Source organism: Bos grunniens, chromosome 2 (genome assembly GCF_055505025.1).
Source record: "Bos grunniens cultivar Pamir isolate PY7600 chromosome 2, Bosgru_T2T1.0, whole genome shotgun sequence".
In the NCBI taxonomy this organism is placed as follows: domain Eukaryota; kingdom Metazoa; phylum Chordata; class Mammalia; order Artiodactyla; family Bovidae; genus Bos; species Bos grunniens.
Window position 1 is genome coordinate 6,305,262 of NC_141166.1, and position 18,004 is coordinate 6,323,265.

Consider the following 18,004-nt stretch of genomic DNA (forward strand, 5'->3'; position numbering starts at 1 on the left):
TCTCTGCTCCCTCTTCTACAAAAAAAAAGTCACTGCCACAATTGCAAGATAAAGAAATAATCATTTTATCGTGCACCAGACTATTTCATGAGGATGTCACAAAGGCAAGGAGCCTAGTATAAAAGTCGGGGCATGGGGTGGGGCAGCAGCGGGTAGCAGCATCCAGAGCTGGGACTAGTTCAGCCTGAGGCCTCAGAGGACACCTTGCCTTGTGATCAGACTAGTGGGGAGGGCTTCGGGCAGGGCTTGGGCCCTCTGGCCAGCTTCCAGAGTGGGTGACTGTGTCAGTCCTCTGCTGGTTCCTCTTTATTTGGACAATTTGGAGCTGGATGTGTCCAAGGAAGCTCCGTTTTCCTGCAGCCATGGAGCCCTTTGAGGTGCTGGTGGCAGCAGTGGTAGGGCTGGGCAGAAGTTGCTAGAATCTCGTCTGCTTCACTGAGGCGACACCCTTCCAGAGCCACAGGAGGATCAGCTTTGAGGAACCCCCCAGTAGGTGGAAAGGTGAAGCAGACCCTCTGACTTCTCCCCTGGGGCAGTGCCCATCATACCAGCATCCAGCCGGAATCGACTATTCCCCTGCCTCTGGGGACAGGACCTGGGGTGGGGGAGGGGTCTCCACCGCTTCCTTTGTGTGGGTCTGGCCCATGCCAGTGAGGGATAGTGTTTTTCCCTGGCGCTGAGCAGACAGCTGAACAGAGCCCGCCAGAGGAGCAGTGAGCCCAGCTGGGCAGCTAACCGTGGGGATACTCAAATCGGCTCAGCTTTCATCCACATCAGAGCCTGCCTGCCCCAAGATTATCTCTACGTTTGAATGTGAGTCTAGCATCTCACTTGGTTTTGGCCTTCTTCTCAGATGGACACTGAGCGGAGAGCTTGGCTAGGGGCCAAGGGTGTTGACCCTGTCTTCGTGAGGGAGCCAACACCAGGAGGCACAAACCTCAAGGCCCGGAGAAGCGAGTCTAACAGGCTAGAGCCTGTGTTGTGGGTCTGGGGCTTTGAATTCAGATACTGAACCTTGGAGCCAACAGCTGGGAGTCTGAGAACCTGCAACGGGGAATCCTGAACCTCAAGACCTCAAACCAGGAGCAGAAAGCCTCAATGTTGGAGCAGCTTGGAGAGCAGGCTGGGAGTGAGGTCCCCAGGGGCTCAGGAGCCCACCTGAGAAGCAGCTGGGTCAGGCCGAGGCTTGCTGTGTACAAGTCCTGCCCACAGAAGTCTAGGCTGGACTCCTGATGGTCTGACGGGTGCACAGGGCCAGGCCTAGGCCGTGGGGCTGGCTCTGGGGGTGCTGCTTAAGGCCCTGCGGTACCTGGGGGCAGGGGTGCCTCCGTGTTGAGACCTCGCTTTGTCGGCCTGGCTGCTGGCCCCCGCTTCCCTCTGAGCCGGCTCTGCCCTCCCTGGGGAACCACATGGGCTCCAGCTCGGCCTGTGGTCTGCGGCTCCCGCTGCTGGAGTCCCGTCCCTGAGGCTCTGACCCAAGGGGGCCCTACAGTCTCTGGGACTTTGGGAACAGGCTCCCAGGAGGAGGCTTGGCTGGAGGGCTCTTTTTGCTCTGTGTCAGCACCTACGGGTCCTAGACCCAGGAGCTTTGCCCTTTGTCCTGTGAAACGAGCACAAGTGTGCGTCCCTGTCTGGTTGGCCTCCCAGGACTGCCGCGGTCATCCAGTGAGACGGCCCAGGACAGGGCCTAGGACAGTGTTTGCTCAACAGATGTGGTTGAGAGAGTGAAATGGAAGTTGGGTGCGGGCTTTTGCACATTGCCCTTCCCGTGTATGACATTAATGTTCTCAGTTTCATGGAGGAGCAGCCCCGTGAAGAGTCACCGTGAAGGCCGAGCTGGGGTCTCTGATCCAGGCTGCAGCCGCATTCCTGCCTGGGAGGGACTGGGAACTGGGGGGAAGGGGGGCGTCGCCCTCTCTGAGGGTCGGGGTGCTGCAGCCTGCACTGGTCCTGGCCTTATCTGCTGCTCTTGCCTAGAGGGTCCTGCAGAGATTGAACCGCCGGCTGCCCATGGAGACCTGGTATGTCTACCCACTCCTTTTCCAGGGGGCTTGAAAGATGATGAGGCCGAAGCTGCCAGGGGCCACCGCGTAAGTATGGGGGTGCGGCTGCCATCAAGACGGCACTGTTCCCTTGCCACCCCTCTCCCTGGACTGCAGGGTCAGTTGGCACGGGTGGCTGGGACACTCTTTGTTACCCACCTGAAGTCCGCAAGTAGAAAAACGGGTACAGATAACAAGTGAGTGGTCAGCAGTGGCCACATGTGGACAGCCGGAGGCGCGAGCAAAGTCCCTTTGGTCAGTGGCAGCCACAAAGGCCCCAGCTTCAGGGTGGCCCCAGGGTTGGTGCCCTTGGGGCCGCCCGCCCGCTTCGGGCAATAAATAACACAAGGGACCCAAAAACCAAACCAAAACAAAAAATAACAACCAGTATCTTTTGGGGCGGTGGTGGCTGGCGGCGGGGGGACTGTTTAAATTATCGGCCTTCCCCGGGGCCACGAGGCGGTCGCTGGGCGCTGGGCCGGGCGGCGGTCACCGGCACGTGTGCAGCTCCACCAGCCGCTGGCACTGCCGGCATTTGACAAAGCAGCACCAGTGGAACTTGCAGCTGCAGCGCTCGGCCAGCTCCACCTGCGCCGTGTGGAAGCCACGGCCGCAGCACAGCAGCTCGCAGCCGTCGATGGCCTTGGACGTCTTGTTGCACGTGCGGCCCCGCGTGCCCAACACGCCGCTGCGCACGTCCTGCTCGCAGAAGTCCGGGCTGGGTTCCAGGTACACCAGGTCCTCATCCGTGTGCGGCTTGAACTGCGCGTTGCGCGGCACCAGGGCCCTGGAGGAGCCCACGCGGCGGGGCTCCACCTCCGTGGCGCCGTCAAACTTCTCCTTCAGGGCGTGGCCCACCTGGCGGAAGGGCGGCACGGCTCGCCAGCACGTCTTTACCTCGCAGGAGCCCGACACCCCGTGGCACTTGCACTCCACCCGCATGTGTGTCAGGATAGCCTGCGGGGGAGCGGGAGGGGAGAGGGGCTGTCAGGAGCTGTCGGGGGGTGGGCTGGGGGCGGAGCTGGGGAGGGGCCGCCGGGGTTGGGGGTGGACCGCGGAAGGGGGCAGGCGAGGTTGGGATGCCGCAGGATGGGAGAAAGGGTGGAGCTTCCTCGGTCTTAAGCCCTTTCTGTATGCCACAGGAGCTGCTCAGCTATGTGGGGAACAGTCCAAGATACTGTCCTTGGCGTCGGGGCCGCACGGGGTTGATGGAGGAGGGACCTTTCAAAGGGCAGTGTCATTGGAAACAGTGACAGCTGGTGTGGGGGGAAGGACAGGCTGCGTTGCACCTGCTACTCAAGGACCCTTGAGGAGTGGGTACTGAGACGGCAGACGGTGTCACAGTCAAGGCCACGGTCCTGGCAGGGACGCAGAGCAAGGGGTGGGTGGTGTGTGTGTGATGGAGGGATGGAGACACACCTGTGTGCACATACGCGTGTGGATGGCCATGCACAGCTCCGTGAGGCCCGCTCACCGGTCTGCCCTCTCGGCGCGCCCCCCGCCCCACAGGAAGGGCCTGGCAGGGAGTGTCTGGGGCCATTGCCGAGCCTGCCCTTTCCCGGCGGGGATGGGGGCCCACGCTACCTTCCTGCCAGCCTCGTTGTTGTGGAGGTTCATGAGGGCCCGGCTGGACGAGGCCCCCTTGCTCCTCTCGCGGACGTCCACGAATGACTGGGAGAAGGCCACCCCATAGGCGATGTTATCTGAGCATCCTGACCACTGGAAGCCTGGGTGGGTGGCGGGTGGGGGGTACCCGAGACCACGGGTGAGTGAGGGCCTGGCCCAGGCGCCCCACCCACGCACCCCTGGCCACCCACTCATGCCCTCCCCAGCGCCCCCACTCACCCTGCGGGCTGACCCCGTGCACGGTCCGGTCACAGCCGCACTTCTCCAGCTCCCCGCTGCTGCACGCCCGCGTCACTGCAAAGGCCACACCTGCCGAAGAGATGGCGTACACGAAGGCCGCCTCCCGAGTCCCTGTGGGAGGCAGAGGTGGGCAGGGCTGGGTCTCAGCGCTTCTCCCCCTCGGCACCCTCCTTTATGAGGGGGGGGGTAGATGGTACCTTCCTGGACGATGGCGGCCAGGGAGAGAGACAGTGAAGCAGCGACTCTGTGGAGCCATGAGTCATGCTGAGCTGACAGTCTCAGCACACCAACGACGGGACACAGTGACACCCGCCAGGCACTGCTCTGTGGTCTTCACACATGCCAGGCATTTGTCCGCCCCACACCCGTCAGGTAAGTACAACTGTCACCCCCATTTTCAGAGAGATGAGCCAACTCGTCCCAGGCCACGCGGCTCCTGGTTGAGTGGTGCCGGTCCAGCTTCAGTGCTCTGAGCTCCCCCCAGATCCTGCTCTCACGGCCTCTCCGGGAGATGATGATGCTAGCGTCCTTTTGTGAGCGACAAGGCAGGCAGGGAGAGGTGCATTAACGTACCGAGACTGCAGGAGTCCCAGGCAGGCCCTGTCCTCCTGGCTCTTCTTGCCTCTTCTAAAGTCTCCGAGGGGGTCCCCCGCCCTGTGAAGCTGCCCTAGCCCCTCCCGCTGAGGCTGGGCCCATTTCTGAGACCACCTTGGTTGCTTAGACCTTTCAGGGTAAATGGCAGTGGCGATGGCCCCACCGCTTACCGGGTAGGACCACTGCCGGCGAGGGGGCGCCCTCTACCTCCGGAGAGCTGACCATCTCACAGGCGGCCAGCGCGGGTTTGGGGAGGGGAAGTGGGTCCCAGTCGCTGGTCAGGAAGTGCCAGAACCAGGACCCAAGCCCCGGTCAGTACGCCTCTGCTCCCCATCTCTTCCCTTCCGCCCCCTGACTTCTTGGTGGTTCTATTTTGGTGTCTGCCTGGTCTCTCGCCTGAATGGGTGTTTTTATCCTCCTAGGAACTGTGCCTCAGGGGGTGTAGCTGCTGTGTAGGCTCTTTCTGGGGGTGTGGGTGGTGGGAGGGGGGTGTATTTGTGTGTGTGTGTGTGTGTCTGTGTGTGTGGTGCGTGTGTGCACGGCTGGCTGGGTGTGTGACTGGACAGGCCCTGCACCTCTCCTGGGCCCTGTGAGGGCCTCTGTGTGCCCGTGACTGTCCCTCTGTCTCTTGCTGGAGTGTCCGTGTCCGCAGGAGTGGAGGGGGCAGGCTTTGGCCTCGCGGTTGGCAATTACCTCTGCGACACCCAGGCCTGTGCTCCCGGCTGCCCCGGGAGCAGTCGCCGTGGTCAGGCGGAAACAATCACCTCCTGTGTGCCCGCGTCTGTGGGCAGGGGTGAGGGGCAGCCCTGGCCCCCGTGGCTCAAGACGCCCTGTTCTCAGTCCGGCCCTCGAGTGAGGGATCCTGCCCGCCGCCCACTCCCCATGGCCTGTCCTTTACCGTGGTCTGGCCACTCTGGGCCGGCATGAGGGGGCTTGGCCAGAGCCACGGGGGCCTTGACAGCCTGAGACGGAATCCTCTCCAAGTTAATCGAGGTTAATAGCAGGATCATGTTGGTTGGTTTTGTGCTGTGGCCGCCCAAAGAGAGACGACTTTAGTTTCTGGTATTTCTGGTATTTCCAGGCCTGAACCAGCACAAATCTTTGCCCCAAAGACCAAGGGGGAAGGGACGACAGGAGATAGGGTAGAAGGGACTGGCAGGGTGGCCCCAGCTCCTGGCCAGGCACGGTCCTGGCTCCTCCGCTTCTCTGGGCCCTCAGGCAGCCCCCAGCCCGCCCCAAGCTCTGGGCCTACCTCCTCCCCTGTGTGCTAGTCGCCTTGGGTGCAGGGCGCCCCGTGAGGTGCTCAGGGAGACCCCCGCCTCATCCCCAACCAACACCCGTCTGCCAGAACTTCAGGCCCCCTTGTTCTGGCCTCGGGAGCAAGGGCACTATGGTTCTCTCTGCCTGGGTGGAATGAAGAGGTTCTGGAATGAAGATAATAGCGTGAGCTGAAGCTTAGAGAGAGCTCAGTCTGTGCGTGCAGTGTCTGAACACAACATCCCTATGAAGTAGAGACTTTTACTCCCCATTTTACAGATGAGGTAACTGAGGCACCGAAGGGTGAAGCGACTGGCCCAAGGACACCCAGCCAGAAAGCAGGGGAGGCAGAATTCAGACTCGGTCAGCCTGGCTCCAGCATTTCAACCTTGACATGGTCCTGCCCCCTGGGGCCCTGAGTCCCCAGGAATAAGCAGCCCATCTCTTCTCACCTCCGTGTACGAAGCCCTGAGCTGTGGGACCTGTCCAGTTCCTTTTATGGGTTCTTTCTGGGGGGATGGTGAGCAGTGCTCAGCACAGGAGTACCCCACCCCGCCCCCGCCCCCAGGCCTGGAGAATGTGACCAAGCCCCTGTGTCCTGAGAGCTGATGGCAGCAGCGGCCGCCTTTTCTGAGCAGTCCTGAGTCCCCGTCCCTTGACTCCAGCGCTGTGGCTCCTCCCAACTTCTCCCCTGTGTCCTGGCTGGAGCCTTGCTCACCAGTGGGACACCGGGCAGAGACCGCTGAGACCCAGAAAAAGGACTGCGGTGCAGCGGTGAGGGCTGTGGAGGGGAGTTCCCCAGCAGCCTGGTAGATAACTGCTCCCTGGTCTGAGGGTTAGCGCGTGCCAGCTGCAGGGGGAGGACAGTCCTGGCTTTGTCCTCCAGCGAGGGGAATGCAGAGCTCTCGAGAGCGCTAGCAGCTGCTCGCAGCTCCTGCCGTTTCCATAGCGCGGTTTGCTCCATTCCACATCCAGCCCCTTCCTGCTCTTTCCTGTACCTCCTTCCCTGGCTCCAAGGGTCTAAATCCTGAGCGTCCTCTGGGTCCCACCTCACTGCCCTCTTTTCCAAGGTGCGAAGGCTGCCTGCAGCTGGGAAGTTCAGAGTTGTCCTCGGGATCCAGGGATAACTACCCTTTCTGAGGGCCTCCCACATGCCAGGGCCTGTCCCTGTGCTCATGATGACCTGAGCCACCCAGCTCTCTCCAGCTCTGCCCCTGGAGGGAAAAGTGAGGCTGGGTGGCTGTCTGGGGTCCCTCAGCCAGTGGACAAGCAGGAACCGGGGCCTGTGCTGTCCCGAGCACATCACACGCACTGTTTCCCCAGATGTTGGAAGGAAGGGCGTTTGAGCAGGAGGGAGGGTTTGGAAGAGAGGCTGAGTTGGGCTGGAAAGGAGACCGCGGGCACGGGGATGCCCCGGGGCACCAGGCAGGTGTCCTGGTGGCACTGGCATTCCGAGCATAACTCACGTTTCCAAAGCGGGCCCAGCGGGAGTCCTGGGAGGAGGGGCAGGACAGCCTGGCCTCTGAGAGAGTCCTGACCTTGGTTTCTCCCCACCCCTGCCCCTCGCCTGCCTGTCCAATTTCCTTTGCTATCTTGTCGGCAAAAGCTGTTTGTTTGTTTGTTTTCCTTGAAACCTCCTCCAGGAAGCCTCTTTGGATTTACAACACAATGTGGGACAGGGAAGGAGTGAAGGCGCTGGAGCTGGACAAAGCCGTGTTGTGCCCTTTTCCAGTTCTAACGTGGGGAAGATAATGCTGCCCCAGGAGGCCAGGCCCTGACACTTCCTCCCACCCACCATCACGGATTCCCGGGACCCTGGGTGCCCTCGCTGGCTGGCTGTCCACTCTGTTTCATCTTCTAAGCGTCTTGTGTGGCTTGTCTGCAGCCAGACGGGAAGCTCCAGGGGCCATGCTGTCCCTCACCTCCTCCCAGGACAGAGCTGGCAGTGACAGGCCTTTCCCAGCTCCCTGGAAATGGAAAGGGGTTATCGGGAGGAGCGTGGATGCTCAGCCAGGCAGGCCTGAAGTCTCATCCCGGCTTGGTCACTTCCTAGATGTGAGATGTGAGATTTTGGTTTTCGTGTCCAAAGAACAGGGCTGACATCGTCCTGACCTCTTCAGGTGGGTCTGGAAATCTACTGACGTCAAACACAGGAAATGCTTAGTCACTGGCCCAGAGTAGGAGCTTGAGACAATAACTACCGTGAATGTTTCTGCTGGGTGAAAGCAATGCCATTTTATTCATTCCCTAACAAATATTGGGAGGGCAGTCACACCCTGAGGGCCGCTTGTCCGCATATTGGCCATTGGGCCAAAAGCTTCCTTAGGGTGGAGGCACCTCCTCCTTCACCAGACAGTTACCTGCTGTGAGCCAGGCCCTGTGCCAGCGCCAGGGAGGCGCAGAGGAACCTGTCCTCAAGGAACCCCGAATGTGGAATGTCTCCGGGGTGCCCCCTCCCTAGGCCTCCTGTGACTTATCTGATGGCACCAAATGCTGTCTCGAGAGGTCCCCTTCTCTGGTCCAACGTGATGTCAACACCGAGGAGAGGTGAGAGCACAGGTGTCAGTGAGTCGCAGCCCAGAGAAGCGTCTGCTCCCACCTCCAGCCTGATGCTGCCGCCAGGAAGCGGCACCGGGACTGCCCTGGTGGTCCCGTGGCTAAGACTCTGAGCTCCCCATGCAGGGAGCGTGGGTTTGACCCCTGGTCAGGGAACTAGATCCCACATGATGCAGCTAAGACCCAGCACAGCCAAATAAATATTAAAAAAAAAAAAAAAAAAGAGGCCCTGATGTTCGAACTCGGGGACTAGAAAGAGAGCCTGGGCTGAATCTTCACTTGGCTGCGACTTATCACCTGTCCTGTCCAGGTAGCAGCCAGGGCCTGACAGGGCCTCAGAGCTCAGGGAGTCTGCTCTCTCGGGACCGGGGTGCGGTGGAGCTCACAGAGCAGGGTGTGAAGAGACAGGGGGGTCCCCGGCATCCTCCACAGAGGAAGGAGCCGGGAGCCAAGGAGTTGGCGTCTTCCCCACCTTTCCGCATCCTGCTCGGGCTAGCCCCGCTCGGAGACCCCCGCCCATCCTGTTCAGGGTAACCCTGAACTTTCACTGGACCGCACGGCCTTTCCTTCCCTGCTCAAGCCCTGGTCATTCGTCATTCCTTCCACAAATGTTTATCAGTTACATGCGCAGATGCTGCCCCAGGCGCAGGGATCCAGCAGTGACCAGACCGCACAGAGGCCATCCCACATCTGGCCCCGAGTGCCTGCCCCGCCAAGAACCTCCGCCTGCCCCATTCCTGCTGCCCCCCACCGCCTGCCAACTTCACCAAACTTCTGGCATAGTCTCAGCCCAGAGCACATGGCTTGGCCCTGACTTACACACTGTCTTCATGGGTCACCATCTGTCTTGCCTCTGTAGGCCAGGAGCAGAGGGGGTCCACTGCCCGGGGGTGGAGGGGGTGCAGGATTAGAGCCACGCTGCCTCGGGCAGCGCTGGCGGTAAGAGAGCCGTCCCTGCCCCTGGGAGTCATTCAGGCATTTGGAGACATCATCTCTGAATCCTGACGGGGGGGCAAGGATTGCCCCCTAGCTGCCTTTCCAAGGGATATGCCGCTGAAGCTTGGACAGGGGATGGACTTTGCCCAGGGTCTCCTGCCTGCATCAGGTCTGGTTCTGGGTGGGTTACACCCTCTGCCTGCTGCACCACTTTTCTCAGCTATGACGTGGGAATAATACTACATGCTTGCAGTTGTCGTGAGGGTGGTTGGATGTAAGGCAGTGCCCTCCACAAATGGGGCTCTTTTCTCCTCCAAGAATGGCCTGGCTCTTGGAGGGATCTGTGACCTATTACCTTTCCAGGTCTGAGGTCATGACCCCAGCCAGGCAGCTCATGAATCTGGGAACCGGCCAAGCCCCCTGACCCCAAAGCCTGGGAGCTGCGAGAGAGGCCTGCCCAGGCCAGTTGCTGCCCCAAATCTCAGCATCTGATGACGACGGGTGGCTTTTCTGGGGCAGAGGTCCACCCTAGATGGTGACGCCCTACGAGTGAGCGCAGGGGAGGGGCCCACTGGCAGGTGAGGACGCCGAGGCTCAGAGGGCCGTCCCTCCCCAAGGCCACACTGCCCACGCTCTTTCCCCAGCGTCTCAGCCACCCTGGGAGGGACGAGTCCCTTCTCTTGTTCAGTGGGGATAGAGTAAGGCTTTCCCAGGGGGCATTTTACTAGGGAAGAAAACGGAAAATGCAACAGTGATGAGATGGACGGGTGGGAAGAGCTCAGACTCCTCCAAAACATGATGGCCCTGGCCTGGTGTGGCTGCCCGGTGTGATGCCCTGGTGTGGCTGCCCGGTGTGATGGCCTGGTGTGGCTGCCCAGTGTGATGGCCCGGTGTGATGACCTGGTATGGCTGCCTGGTGTGATGCTGTGGTGTGGCTGCCCGGTGTGATGGCCTGGTGTGGCTGCCCTGGTGTGATGGCCTGGTGTGGCTGCCTGGTGTGATGGCCCGGTATGATGACCTGGTATGGCTGCCTGGTGTGATGCTCTGGTGTGGCTGCCTGGTGAGTGCCCGCCCTGACTCAGCCCCAAGGAGACTGGACGCTTGACCGAGTCACCTGGACTTTTAGTCCCGAGCAGGTTCCAGCCAAACCTGGTCGGAGTCTCGGCGTCTCCCTGAGCTTGCTTGGGAGGGCTGGGCCCCCTCCCTGGTTCCTGGCACAGACACAGGCGAGGAAAGCACTTCTCAGCAGGGTCCCTCACCGGCCTCAGGCTGCACCGATCCGCGCCTCCCCTCCTCTGCCCCTTGAGTCTGTGCCCTGACTTGCTCTCTGCCATTGGATGGCATCCATCGACTGTATCCTCCATGCCAGGCTCGGCCGTGTGCTGGGAAGCCGGTAAATGAGACATCTGTCTTGCCTTGAAAGAGTTCACGGTTTAGGGATGGGGGTGGGGGTGGGGTGGGGGAGAAGGCCAGCACAGGTCAGTGTGAAAGGTGTACTGAGAGCCATGTGGGCACACGAGGTTGAGACAAGAGTGTGTGTGTGTGTGCGTGCGTGTGTGTGTGCGTGCGTGTGTGTGTATTAAGGGAGTGAGAGAGTGAGAGAGAAATTGATGAGTCAAGTGGGTTAAAATGTAAATAGCTGGTGAATCTAGGTAAAGAGCCTATGGCAATTCTTCATAGGAAAAATAGAACTCATACATTCAGAGAACAAATTGGTGGTGCAGAGGCAGAAGCAGGGGTGGAGGTGGGCAAAACGGGTGAAGGGGGTCCAAAAGTACCAACTTCTAGTTATAACAATAAATGCATCGTGAGGACGTGATGTCCAGTGTGGTGACTATAGATAGTAATGCTGTACTTCACGTTTAAAAGTGGATAAGAAAGGAGATCTTAGAGGTTCTCACCACAAGAAGAAAATGTCTACATCTGTGTAGTGATGGATGTTAACTAGACTTTCTGTAGTGATCACTTTATAATATATACACGTTATTGAATCATTATATTATACCCTGAAACTAACATAATGCATGTCAATTATTCCTCAGTTTAAAAAAAATAGGAAGATGAAAGCTGACTGAATAAACCCATCACGTAGAAACCTTTTTATAAAGAGTACATGGTGGGGCTTCCCTGGTGGTCCAGTGATTAAGACTCAAGGGTCGTGGGTTCGATCCTTGATTGGAGAGCTAAGATCCCACATGCCTCAGGGCAGCCCAAGATCCAAAACAGAAGCAATATGGTAACAAATTCAATGAAGACTTAAAAAATGGCCCATGTCAGAAAAAAGTCGTTAAAAAAAAAGAAAAGTGTATGAGAATTCCTTGTACTATTGTTGCAAATTTTCTCTAAGTTCGAAATTATATAAAAAAACAATTACCAAAAAAGGGGGAAAAAAACCCCCAGCATGAACAAAGAGCTCTGGAGCCCTGAGGAACAAAGCAAGCCCCCTGCCTGCAGAAGCTGAGAAGACTGGAGGAGGGGGAAAGAGAAAGACTGGCGGAGAAGGAGGGCTGGGTGCCTGGGTGGAGGAAACAGCACGTGCAAAGGCACGGGGGTATGAGAGCGCCTGGCGTGTGAGACCCTGCCCATCTATTCACCAACCCACCTGAAACCCAGAACACCTGTTGTGTGCCAGGGGCCTCCCAGGCCCAGGGTCTGCTGCTGAGCCTAGGATCTGGGCCTCAGCAGACAGACAGACACCCTGGTCCCGGGAGGGCCTCGGCTCCCCAGCTGCACCCTGGGGCTCTGCTGCTTCCACGAAGCAGCAACTTTTAGCTGGGCCAAGCACGATCGTGCCTTCTTTGGCCATTGCCAGCTCTCGGGAGAAAGGCTTCCAAATTTCTATCGCAGTCGGTTTCCAACAACATCTAAATGGTTTGCCACAAGCCCGGCAGCCCCAGCCTTCCAGGATCACAGGTGCCAAGACAAAGGTTGGCCCAGGATCGCCCTCCTGCTGCCCGGGCACATCACAGGGCCCGTGGACAGTCGGTGGCCTGGAGTGTCAGTTTCACGCTCAGGAAGTAGTAGAAGAGGAAGCTGGTTCACAGCGCGCCCTGGAGGACAGCAGCTTGACCTGGTGCCCTCCTGGGGAGCCTTCCAGTTGCCTGGAGTGTCCTCTATGCCCTGGCCCACCTTCCTCTGGCTTGAAGGCCTTCTCATACTCCTGGTGTCAGCTGAGGGCCCACCTCCTCGGGGAAGCTTTCCCCCTGAGCACCTGCCCTGGCTGGGGCAAGGTCCACCCCGGGCTCCTGAGGCTCCCGTGTCCCCTCACCGTGGGTAAGACAGAATACTCCCTGGAGCTGGACCTTGTGGGCTCAAGGCCTGGCTCAGCCGCTTTTAGTTCTGTGACCGTAAGCAAGTGACTTAGTCTCTGGGTGCTGCAGTTTCTTCATTTGCAAGATGGAAGCCTATCTCAAGGGGCCAGATGAGTTTGTATCACTTAAAACACTTCAACAGTTTGGTCCCTTGCCGGTGCTATGGGTGTGACGGCCACTGCCCCAGCTGGACTGTCAGCATTGACCTTGACCTTGAGCCTGGGAGGACAGGATCCAGGTGGTGGTCTTCCCCGGGTCTCCGAGCCGGGCATGGTCAGGTTCCCAATAGGGTTTGTCAAAGGTACGGACAAAGGAGGAGGTCTTGCCTACGGCAGGCTGAGAGCTAAGGTAAGAACAGGGTGGGCTGGAGGGCTGGAGGCCCCGGATCTGATTTCTGATTCTGCTGTTCACCCTCTGAGGAGCTCCAGGCAGCTCCATTCTTTCCCCTGCCCGAGTCTTGGATTCTGAGTGAAACAGGATGATGACCCCAGGACTGAAGATGCTGCCGGGGATATTGCACTACAGTGTCAGTGAATGAAGGCCCTCCTGCCTCCAACCCCCGCCTCCGCTGCGTCCTGCTCACTCCCGGGCCTCCTGTGATGAGTGATGGACCAGTCAAGCCACTCCTAAGCACATGACTCCCCTTCCCGCCCCGCGAGGAGACGGTACCCCCACGCGCCCCGCCCTCACCTTGCGTCACCACCTTGCCGAAGACCGGCAGCGAGTCGAGCGTGGAGCAGTTCCAGCGCCGGTTCCGGAACTGGTACTGGCACTCCTCGATGGCGAGCTGGGCGCCGCGGCGCACCGAGTCCATCACCTCCAGGTTCCGCTTGCACATCTGTACCTGCCTCTGGATCAGGCCCTTGAGCTTCTCGCAGGTCTCCTCCTCGGAGATGCTTCCCACCGACGACAGCTTGGCCAGGTACCTGGGGAGAGCGGGGTTGGGTGGGGGTGGGACGCCAGGCAGAGCGCCTCCCCTCCTCCTTCCACGCCCAGGCGGAGGCCCCCCGCCATGTCCAGGGCTCTGGGAGCCAGGTGTCCCAGCGATGAGGCCCTGGCTTCTCTCTGGATCCAGGGACAGCCCTCCTGCCTGGGCGGTGGAGGGCAGAAGTGGGGAAGGGCTGTCTTGTACAAGGCCTCGATCTCAGCTGGAGTTAAAGGAAGCCCTAGGAGAGCCGCTGACAGAGCCTCCGTGGGATCCCTCCCCGCCTGGGGGGCCCCTGGGCCATGGGCATCTCAGCCCCGATGTTATGCCAGACCTTGTCCACTCCAAGCCCTGCATGTCGAGATGCCCTCTGTCTGGGAGCCTTGGAGCCGCCGTCTGGTCTGCTGTGTCTCTTTCCCTCATCCCCAGGCAGGGACCCCCGCGACCTAAGCCCACCTTCTGGCTAACAAAGGCCGCAATCCTCATTGCCAGCCATTTCCCAGGCCCCCAGGCAGAGACCAGAATCACAGCGGTGGCACTCAGGACAATGTGTGCAGTGAGGACTGGGGGCTGGGGACGGCAATGAGGGCATGTGAGCTTTGAAAACAAAGTGTGCCAGGCTCCCTGCTCAGCCTCTGGATTCTTCACCGCCCGGGGATGAGGCATCAGCACTTGCCCCACCTCACAGGGTTGGAAGGGGATCCCAGGCCAGATAACACAGCTTTCTGTCAAGGCACTCTGCGACCAGGTACATGTGAGAGGGGGCTTCATTGCACCCATTTCAGCGGAGGACAGAGCATGACTGTTTTGACTTTGTAATCTTTTGACCACACCACATGGGACGTAGGACCTTAGTTCCCCAACCAGGGATCAAACCCACTTCACCCCCAATCTATGAGTTGACAATTATTGTGCCCATTTCATGGACTCCAACATGAAGGCTAAGAGGGTGACACGCCCAAGGGGATCCAGGTAGCAAGTGACAGAGCCAAGCTTCAGACCCCTCCTACCCCATGGGCCTTTCCCCTGCCTGTCCTCCTCCGTAAGGGCTCCAGAGGGCTCTACCCTGTCTGATGACGATGATTTTGTGATCTGGGCCAGGATGCAAGGGGCCCTGGAGCAAGATACAAGGACGCTCACTGGGGTGGGAGCAGAGCTGGGGAAAGACCCTGTGAGGAAGAAAAGCGGTTTCCCTCGCAAGGGAAGAGTGAGCACCTACTAAGTGTCAGGTCATATTTCAAAGCAGGGAGGTGGCCATCAGAGTCACCCGACTTGTAAGGGAGAGCAGGCCTGCATTGCGTCTGGGTCTGGATGACCCCGAGGCTTGTGCTCCAAACTCGGCCCCTCAGCCTGTCCCCACCCACCCATCCGAGCATCCTTGGCCAAGGCCAGTGCACATAGTAGGCACACAAGTAGCAGTCTGATGGTGGAAGGAGAGCTGAGTGGGGACTCTGGAAGGCCTCCCTTTCTATCTCTTCACTGGGAGGTGCACCTGCCACCTCTTAGGGCAGGGCTGCCAGGTGCTGCCTCCCAGGTTCTTGGAGATACAGCAGAGTGCACAGAATCACAGCCTTCAGGAATGAGACAGATGGTCTGGTCCAGACTCCTTATGTTACTGGTAAGCTCAGAGAAGGAAAGGGACCGTCCCACCAACTTCCCACAGGAGACTCAGACCCCAGCTCTACCTACCCTCAGGCTCAGCCCCAACCTCACAGATCAGGGGCTCTGAATATAAAGAGAGGAGGTATCCTGCTGCACCACACTCCACAGTGAACCAACCCAGCAACCCAGGTCTCCTTGATGCGGGAGCAGTGGTTTTCCGGGGGTGGAGGTGAAGATGCTGGTGCGTCTCACAAGGGGAGCTGCACAGATTTCTATCAGAAAAAGGATAAAGGGGGAAGGTCACCGCTCTGGGACTCAGTTTTCCCACCTGTAATGTGAGGGGGTGACCACCAGTTGTGGCCAAGTCAAGGAACCGTTGTCAGGCCATTACAGAGATCCTGTATGTGAAAGATGGTCTGAGCCAGGGCCTCAGACGATGGGGTGTGAGTGTGACATCTGTTTGCCAAGTGAAGGAATGAATAAATGCACGGTACCCAGATAGAAAATCACACAGAAATCCTAGTAAGACAAGGGAGATTTTTATGACAATGGCAATAAGAATAACTAATTTGAAGGCTGAATGCCGAAGAATGGATGATTTTTGAATTGTGGTGCTGGAGAAGACTCTTGAGAGTCTCTTGGACTGCAAGAAGATCAAACCAGTCAATCCTAAAGAAAATCAACCCTGAATATTCATTGGAAGGACTGATGCTGAAGCTGAAGCTCCAATACTTTGGCCACCTGATATGAAGAGCCGACTCGTTGGAAAAGACCCTGATGCTGGGAAAGATTGAGGAAGGAGGAGAAGGGGACGACAGAGGATGAGATGGTTGGATGGCATCACTGACTCGATGGACTTGAGTTTGAGCAAGCTCTGGGAGATAGTGAAGGATAGGGAAGCCTAACATGCTGGGGTCGCAAAGAGACACGACTTAGCGACTAAACAACAACAGCAACGGCCCTTAATCAGTAAAGCCTAACACTTTACTTACGTGATTGCATTTAATCCTCAGCAAGCCAATGAACTCCCATTTTCCAGAGGTTAAAACTGAGGCACAGATACTTTGCCTTGTATGCCATGTCACACGTCAAGTAAGAGGCAGAGCCAGGACTTGACCCTGGTTTTGCCTGACTTAAAAGCCTTTGGTGGAGACAATATTCTTTTAAGTGGCTCAAGGACTTGAATGTCACCGGTGGGCAGAGGCTGCTGGGAGCTGGGTTCGTTGGACCTAAGGACACGGGCCAAGGTGTAGATAGACGGTGGGCTACCTGTGGGTTGCCGAGCTCTCCCCACTGGCAGCGTACCACCAGCAGCTGGATTCTTTTTGTCGGGCATGGGGGCTGGACTAGAGTGATGGTTCTCAAACCTAACTGTGCAGGAAAATATTTGCGGGGTTTGCCGAGAGCACGGGTGTCTGGGCCCCACTCCAGGCGGAGCTTGGTGGGTGTATGGGCTTTTCAACGCATTCCCCGCAGCAGCTGTGAAGCCAGGCTGGCACCCACCTGGAGGCGGCTTTAGGGGAAGCCCAGGGTGACCACAGGTGGTGTTCCCTCCCCAGTCCCCTGGGAAGCTGATTCTGGCGCGCTGTCTCCTCCTCACGGCTGCACCGGTGCCCTGCTTGCTGGGCCTCCCTGCATCTGGCTTTCCTGATCCGGGAAGTGGAGGTAGTGATTTTGACCCCCAGGCCGCTGGGAGAAGTTAACCTGCTGTGGCATGGTTGCTGCGTCTTGCTCTCAGCTGATTTTTGGGTGCGCCGTGATGCTGAGGCTCTCGCCCTTCCCTAGCTGCGTCTTGCTCTCAGCTGATTTTTGGGTGCGCTGTGATGCTGAGGCTCTCGCCCTTCCCTAGCAACTCGGGAGGTGGAGATGGGTGATCTTGGGGAGAGGCAGCACCCCCACTCACTCTCCCCCCATTGCCTGCCTCCCAGGAGGCTCCCAGTCTTTGCCCAGAGGAGGCACAGAGGCTTGGTAGCATCCCTGTGAGGCCTGGGCAAGGCCTCCTCAGAAGGGAGACGGGGGTGGAAAGATGGCTGAGGGTCCGCGGGAGGGTGCCTCTGCAAGGGGAGGGGGCCCTATCTGGGTCCACGGTACCCCCAGCCCAGCTGTGGGGCTGGCACCACTTGGCGCTCCTGGCCTGCAGGGGGCGCCAAGAGCCTGGCTACTGGCCATGGGCCAGGTCCACGTTGGGAGGCCGCAGGGTGATGGGGGACTAGGAGTTGGGCCTACAAGTTGGATCCTTTTCTGCTCAGATGCCAGGGCTGGCTTCTAGGAGAAGGTGGGGGGGCGGTGACATGGGGGCACAGAGCTGGCCGGCCCCCACCTCCGCTCTGCCCCCCTCTCGTGTCTTGCCGAGGGGCTGGGGGAAGGGGAGGGCAGGTGGTGCAGAAGCTTGGCCTCTGTTCCAAGGTGGGGGTTCTCCGGGCAGGGCGAGCAAGCTGGGGAGGCCTGGCGGAGATACCCGCCTACGGTGCGACCTTGGACCAGTCCCTGCCCTGTTGGAGCCTGTCTCTTCAGGGTACTACTGCAGACGAAAGGGTCAGAGCCCGCAGGATGGAGGGGTTTAAGCCGCAGAGGCCTCTGGCCCCATCCCACGCAGGCTGATAGAGGGAGCCCCTGCCGTTGAAGACGGGGGACACGGACCAGAGGAGACCTCTACCCTCCGCCCGCCCCCCGCCTACCCCTGCCGCCGCTCAGAACTCAACGAGGGACACAGGCTGAAATAACAGTAGAAGGGATTTAGGGGTGAGCTGTTGGCCTGCCACGGCCGTGAGTCACCGGGATGGCTTCCAGAAAGAAGCTGAGAAAGCTCTTCTGTTGAGGAGTGTCCCTGCCCCCCAAGGCTGGCACCAATGCCCACCACCCCCAGCCCCTGCTTTCGTCTGGCCCCTCAGCTGACCCCTTCCATGGTAAGAGCA

General features: G+C 59.1%; 1 protein-coding gene across 6 annotated transcripts in view; it reads right to left on the reverse strand.

Moving 5' to 3' along the window:
* Positions 1-41: 41 nt before the first annotated feature.
* WNT4 (Wnt family member 4) overlaps positions 42-18,004 on the reverse strand; it is a 29,200-nt gene continuing 11,237 nt past the window's right edge. For 3 of the 6 annotated variants that reach the window (XM_086327543.1, XM_086327552.1, XM_086327535.1), the window contains exons 2-5: positions 13,253-13,488; positions 3,888-4,019; positions 3,627-3,769; positions 42-2,999 (exon numbers count right to left, since the gene is read on the reverse strand). In XM_086327543.1, the coding sequence (XP_086183669.1) occupies positions 2,532-2,999; positions 3,627-3,769; positions 3,888-4,019; positions 13,253-13,400 (891 nt within the window). In that variant the 5' untranslated portion in view covers positions 13,401-13,488 and the 3' untranslated portion in view covers positions 42-2,531. The remainder of the gene's footprint in view (positions 3,000-3,626; positions 3,770-3,887; positions 4,020-13,252; positions 13,489-18,004) is intronic. The other 3 variants (XM_086327568.1, XM_086327578.1, XM_086327562.1) reach the window with 2 other exon arrangements.